Raw genomic sequence first — 6,930 nt, forward strand, 5'->3', positions numbered from 1 at the left:
AAAATACAACTATCTCCCAACGGTCAATTGACAAGACAATTACAACTGTCTTCTAGGCGTCTTCTCGTCTTACACGTGTCCTTTCGTCTTACACGTGCCCTTCTTGCGTCATATTCCTGATACCTGGCTTTTAATAACATGTCTCCTTGTATTTTGAAATACAACTGTTAGGTCGAAAATGAATTTGTCAACCACATCTGACACTTAACAATTTTATATATACAAATCCTCATATATCCGACTTCCATACATCATAATCGAATCATACCATTTAGGTCGAAAGTATTTTAAACTTATATTTAACAATTGTTAACCCGTATTATATATTGTCGTTAGGTGTGTTCATAAGTTGAGTCGGTTTGAGTTTATGGTAAAATAGGATTCGAACTAATTTATTTGATTTTAATTGGTTTAGTTCGTTATTTAATATTTTTTCAACAATTGATTTTTTTATCAAATTCTAGTGTACCAACTTACATTTTTGCCTTTAAAAAAAAACTTACATTTTTGGTAATGTAAATTTCCCTCGTAAGGTTCCCCTGACATATACCCTTTTAATTTCGTGGGGCATACTACCAAGAAAAACTTGCACCTCTTTAACAAACTTCCAACCAAGTTTTCAAAGTCCACAAAAAGAGTTATCCCCTTACTTTCGTGGAATATACAACTAAGAAAAACTTGCAAGCTGCAACCTCCAAATTAGTTGTATGTATGTATCTAGAGAATTAAACTTTAAATTAAGAATTTTTCTCTGTTACAAAAAAAATAAAGTGGTTTATGTACCCTTTTGAATTAAATTGATATTTTTTTCGATGCCATCTTTAGTAGTCACTAACTTATTTTACACAATGCTAAATAATTTGAAGGTACTAAAATCCACCCATTTGATAAGGTACTGGAGTAATATCCATGACGGGAGTCCTGTATAATCATTAACCACATTTCTTCTAAATTGAATGCAGTTTGAGGGTGATGGTCCTACCCATGGGCTAATTAGTCGCAAATTAAAGCAATGCCGTGTTGTCGTGCATGTTGGTGCAGTGAATGGGGACGTTAGTTGACTTGACTGAGCCTTAGTTGACTTGTAATGAAGTGTGGTTCGTGAGTACTTACATTACTTAATAAGTTGGGTTTCATATCAGACATCTCTGCAGTAGTGCAGTCTGCACATTTCTCTGATTGATTGCATTCATCAAAAAATAATAATAATGCAGTACTCTTTTCTTTCTAGTAATTTTTATGGCCCGGTCCTCCTCCTCATTATTTCTTGTGTGATCATGATTATGGAGACTCAATCTGTGTCTGCATCATCACAGCTTCAGCTGGAAGCAAATGCTATATTGAACAGTGGATGGTGGGACACTTCTGTTCCAGGCATCAATATCTCCCGTCGCTGTCAGTGGTATGACATCACTTGCAACAAGGCTGGAAGCATAACAGAAATCAACTATTGGGCTTATTATCCTGAAGTCGAGATTCATTTCGCAAAATTCAACCTCACTGCTTTCCGGAATTTAGAAAGTCTTGATGTTAGGGGAAGTAATCTGCGAGGGAGTATCCCACCACAAATTGGTATTCTCTCCAAACTCACTTATCTTGTTATGTCCTCCAATTCTCTTGAAGGCTCCATTCCTTGGGAGTTAGGTTCCCTCAAAAATCTAGAATCAACGGGACCATGCCTGCTTCCTGTTGGGACCGGTGCGAGACGAGGAACATAAAGGTGGCAAAGATTTTACGTGGTTCGGCCTGAATGCCTACGTCCACGGAGGAGGAACACTGTATTCTCATTAATACAAACATTACAATCACTCAACTCTCTATCTCTGGCCTCACACACACTCAGAGCTCTCATACAATTGCTCTCACAACCTCACCACACTCTGGTGCCTAGAGGCACCCTCTGGTGCTCTCTCACTGGCACACTCTGGTGCACTACACTTGCACTTGCACTTGCACAATTTCCTTCTTCATCAGCACCTCCATTTATAAGGCTTCATGAGCAGCAAGGTCCAAAGGGTTGGTGGTAGTTGCTGAAATCTTGACTTTGGTGTCATGGACGGTGGCCACCATTGTTGACAATCTCAATGGTTGTGTGAACTGATTTGGCCTCCATTTCTGACCACCTTGGTTGGGAGGGATATCTTCCAACAATCTCCCCTTCCATACCAACCAAGAGAGTGACATACTGGCTATGCTTCTGCACAGCTCTGAGCTTCTTCACGAGGGACTGTCTTCACGTCTTCATCTGGATTCTCCTTCTATGATGAACCTTAGCTCTTGAAGAAAACCTGCTTCAACCACAACATCTCTTTTCCAGCTTCTGCATCAGCCGATGCTTAGCTTCAGTTAATGGTAAGCTTGCAATCTTGACTACATGACAAAGCTCCCCCTGATTTAGATTTTCTACCATCAGGTTCTCTAGCTAGATCATCTCTCCAAAGCACGTCTTTGGTGTACCCTCCTGGTACATGAGAATCGATGCCACTGCTTCGTAATGCTGAACAATAAGGGACTACTCCATACATTCTAGTAGGAGACTTACCCACATCTGTACTTGTACCGCCGTTGCACATCAACGGGTCACGCCGCTTGGCTATCACATTGCCAAGAAGACTTTCGACACAAGGAGCCGTTACACCATGGTCGCACTAACCATCGGCTCTCTTCAGCTTGTATGCAGTTCATTAGGTATGGTTCCCAGGAAAGAGAGGTGAGTCACAACGGACTACTTAAGTACCAAGTCTTTCCTAGCCAGAACCTTTTCCTGAGACTTCAGAACCCTCTGATTGCTCATGTTCCTCCTTGAGGTATCACTGTGAAGAACGCCATCTTCACCATCATATGTTCAAGCTCTCCCTTAAACCGGCTACCAATCCAAGTCTCTCTCGGATTGAGGTCATCATCTCTACCGGCGAGAATATCACGTCAACTCTTTTGACAATCAAGCAGGCATTACACTTCATCTGCTTGTCTTCCTCATTCTCTTTAACTTGAACATTTATGTGTTCCTCGGTGCTTTCCTTTGTAAGCTTTACTACACCATGCGTATTTCTCTCCTGCAAGGAAATCTTCATCTGCGCGCATGAGAAGCTTCTACAAGGACTCTCAGGCTCCCTCATATCTCTTCAGGCTGACTCCGGATACCTCTACACGGAATCACCAAGAAAATTCTGCTGAGACTTTTTAACTACAAGAAGATCACCATCATCACCTTGATGGTTGTTATGCAGCTTCTGGTGGAGCTCTCCTTGCTCAACACCTTTGCATCTACCGGAAGATCACCATCATCACCTTGATGGGGTTATGCAGCTTCTGGTGGAGCTCTCCTTGCTCAACACCTTTTGCATCTACAGGAAGATCACCATCATCACCTTGATGGGGTTATGCAGCTTCTGGTGGAGCTCTCCTTGCTCAACACCTTTGCATTCCAAGGATCTTCTTCGCTGCTCCTCCTTGCACTCTTTTCAGTATCTGTGGCAAACTGAAAATGGCATAGGAATCTCTCTTAGCACCTCAACCTGGCTTTCTGGATCAACTGAAGCATCTGATGTTGGAACACGACATTTGTTGATGACCATCTTGGCTTCAGGATCCCTGTATCCGCTACATCATCTCTGTGTGCATGCCTTCTACACAGAGGAACTTAATATCAAGTATACGCCCCTAATTCTTGGATACACGTGCAAACCTTTGCACCTTCTTGTGGCCTGAGCTCACCATCCAGGGGCTTCACACTTTCGGACGGTGGTCTTGGTAACAAAATTCACAAACTGCTTCACCTCTGTATGATCTAGGCAACCTTGCTCATGCCCGATCCACTTCTGGAAATAGCTCACAATGGTCAGGTATTCTCCTTATACCATTGCGTTGTGGAGTGGAGGAATTCTACCTCTTCAAATGTTACACTCACACACACATGAAGCACTATCATTGTTACCACATCCCTCTAAGGCCTACAACAATCAGAGTGTACCAGGTTTTGACACCTCTGATTTTACAGATGGACTGAGACTCCAGAAATAAAAATTACAAGGATTGACAAATTTCAACAACCCTACTCCCCATGTGACTCTGAGTCTCTCGTGCCACAGATTCTGCGATGGCTCATATCCTCACCGCATCTCATCACATGGGGTCCACGTGCCACCTTTTGTCGCGTCGGCACCGAGTGGGAGTTTAACAAAATTCCACCACTCTGTCTCGTTTTCTCCGCTGGCCTCCTGCCTCTTTCACCGATCGGATCCACCTGATCCTCATCGCAGATCATTCAAAACAAGCCTCTATGTTGTCGTCACCTTGTCAACGCTCTGGATTCTGAATCCTCAAATGATTCAGCCTCAATCTACACCTCCAGTGTAACTTTTCTCACTGTACAGAGCGGAATCACAACAAATGAGAACCACCATTGAGTCCAGAATGGTCCTAAATCCTTAGGACATATCCTGTCTGACTCAAAATGGATATAATAAGCTTTGACCTGATCATTCACGAAAATAGGAGCGGAATTTCAGCAAACGGACACCACCGTTGCATCCGGGACGGTCGAAAACCTTAGGATCGACTATTCATGGGCTCAAAACGGTCAAAAATAGCCCAAAATAACCCAAAAACACGTTCTGCCATTATGCAAAAACACAATCTCAATGGTTGTGTGAACTGATTTGGCCTCCATTTCTGACCACCTTGGTTGGGAGGGATATCTTCCAACACTTCCCTTGCAAATCTCACTCAATTAGAATATCTTGACATGTCCTACAACGTACTAGTTGGTTCACTTCCTTCTTATTTTGGCCAATTAACCAACTTGCAATGGTTGCAACTAGGTAGCAACTTGGAACACCTTGACATTTCCAACAATCGACTGGTTGGTTCACTTCCTTCTTATTTTGGCCAATTAACCAACTTGCGATGGTTGCAACTAGGTAGCAACTCTATCAATGGGACATTGCCTACTTCACTTTCAAATCTCACCCTGTTGGAACACCTTGACATTTCCAACAATCTACTAGTTGGTTCACTTCCTTCTTATTTTGGCCAATTAACCAACTTACTCTATTTGGACCTAAGCTGCAATAACCTTACTGGAACAATTCCTCGATTGCCCTATATTCTTGAATATGTGAACATGTCCTACAATTATTTGAAGGGTCCCATTCCAGATAGTATCTCTCCTTATGCTCTAAAAGGGAACAAGGATGTTTGTACTGACATTTTTTACTACCAAAAGGGATTCCAAATGAAACCTTGTCCACCTCACAATCAGACAATGCACATTCTACGCATAGTTCTTCCAATCCTCGGTGCTTTAATCTTGGCCTTCTCACTACTCATGTGTCTTACGCATCATATCACTGCAATTAAGAACAAACATGCACACACTACCACAACTAAGAATGGGGATGAGTTTTGCATTTGGAATTATGATGGCAATATGGCATATGAAGACATCATTAGAGGAACAGAAGACTTTGACTTCAGATATTGCATTGGAACAGGAGCATATGGGAGTGTTTATAAGGCACAGCTACCTAGTGGCAAGGTTGTTGCCTTGAAGAAGCTCCATGGTTTCGAAGCTGAGGTGCCAGCTTTAGATGCGAGTTTTAGAAATGAAATCAAGGTATTATCAGAAATAAAGCATCGACATATTGTGAAGCTTTATGGATTCTGCTTGCACAGAAGAATCATGTTTTTAATCTATCAATACATGGAGAGAGGAAGCTTGTTTTCTGTCTTGTATGATGACGCGGAAGCAATGGAATTGGATTGGAAAAAGAGGGCTGACATTGTTAAAGGTGTTGCTCATGCTTTGTCATATCTTCATCATGACTGCATCCCTCCAATAGTTCATAGAGACATATCTTCCAGCAATATCTTACTTAACACAGAGTGGCAGCCTAGTGTTTCTGACTTTGGCACAGCCCGAATCCTCCAGCATGATTCATCCAATCGAACTATAGTTGCTGGAACCATTGGATATATAGCTCCAGGTAAATTTTTCATTTTCTTTCACACTTTTAGCTCCTTTTGCTTTTCCCTTATTCATATGATTCAATGTAGAGCATGCATAATCCATACATATATCAGGTAGCTCCATTAGTTTATAGTACTAGTTCATGAAAATTGTATACTTCCTTTAATCCATTTAATTTTCAGCCAGTTTTCCTTTGGATCATTTAACTTGACCTTGTGGAATCGATCAATGCAGAGCTTGCATACACTATGGTTGTGAGTGAAAAGTGTGATGTTTATAGCTTTGGAGTTGTGGCACTTGAAACTTTAGTGGGAAGCCATCCTAAGGAAATACTGTCATCACTTCAATCAGCATCAACTGAAGACATCAAATTATGTGAAATATTGGACCCGCGCCTTCTGTTTCCAGGCAGGGCTGTTTTGCTTGACATACTTCAGGTTGCAATAGTGACATTATCATGCTTAAATCCAAATCCTTGCTCGAGACCAACAATGAAATGTGTGTCTCAATACTTCCTCAGACCACTAGCACCACTACACATTTCTGCCCGTGAAATTTCACTGCACCAGCTCATGAGTCAAGAACTCAGCATGACTTAAAACTCTGAACCCTTGAAATTGAAACTTCAAACTGATGTTGGTGTTATCAGAATTTAGTGCAAACTTATGACCAGGTTTATCTAATTATTATGTTGCTTCATAAAGTTATATTTATCACTTATGTATCATTGGTAAACACTCCATTGGGATTAGTATCACCAGATCATTTGTGTATTCATGTGTTGGACAAAACTGTTCAGAATGTTTGTTTGATGATTTCTCTCAAAGACTAGACAAAATTTGAACTGATGGAATGAATCTAGTTTATCCTCTAATGGAGGTGAATGACTCAAAAATGGAACAACTAGATGTAATTTTCTAATTTCAAGGCTCTATTACCATTCAGGATTTTGTGAACGA

General features: G+C 41.2%; 1 protein-coding gene across 1 annotated transcript; it reads left to right on the forward strand.

The window, feature by feature from the left end:
* Positions 1 to 755: 755 nt before the first annotated feature.
* LOC130728502 (MDIS1-interacting receptor like kinase 2-like) lies at positions 756 to 6,930 on the forward strand. The gene is made up of 2 exons (XM_057580001.1): positions 756 to 5,987; positions 6,206 to 6,930. The coding sequence occupies exons 1-2, from the start codon at positions 4,748 to 4,750 to the stop codon at positions 6,568 to 6,570; spliced, it is 1,605 nt and encodes a 534-aa protein (XP_057435984.1). The 5' UTR covers positions 756 to 4,747; the 3' UTR covers positions 6,571 to 6,930.

This window comes from Lotus japonicus, chromosome 1 (assembly GCF_012489685.1).
Source record: "Lotus japonicus ecotype B-129 chromosome 1, LjGifu_v1.2".
In the NCBI taxonomy this organism is placed as follows: domain Eukaryota; kingdom Viridiplantae; phylum Streptophyta; class Magnoliopsida; order Fabales; family Fabaceae; genus Lotus; species Lotus japonicus.

Coding starts and splice junctions, on each gene's coding strand:
- LOC130728502 (XM_057580001.1), top strand. CDS start 4,748: ATGTCCTACAACGTACTAGTTGGTTCACTTCCTTCTTATTTTGGCCAA. Junction 5,988..6,205: donor CATTGGATATATAGCTCCAG/GTAAATTTTTCA, acceptor CGATCAATGCAG/AGCTTGCATACACTATGGTT.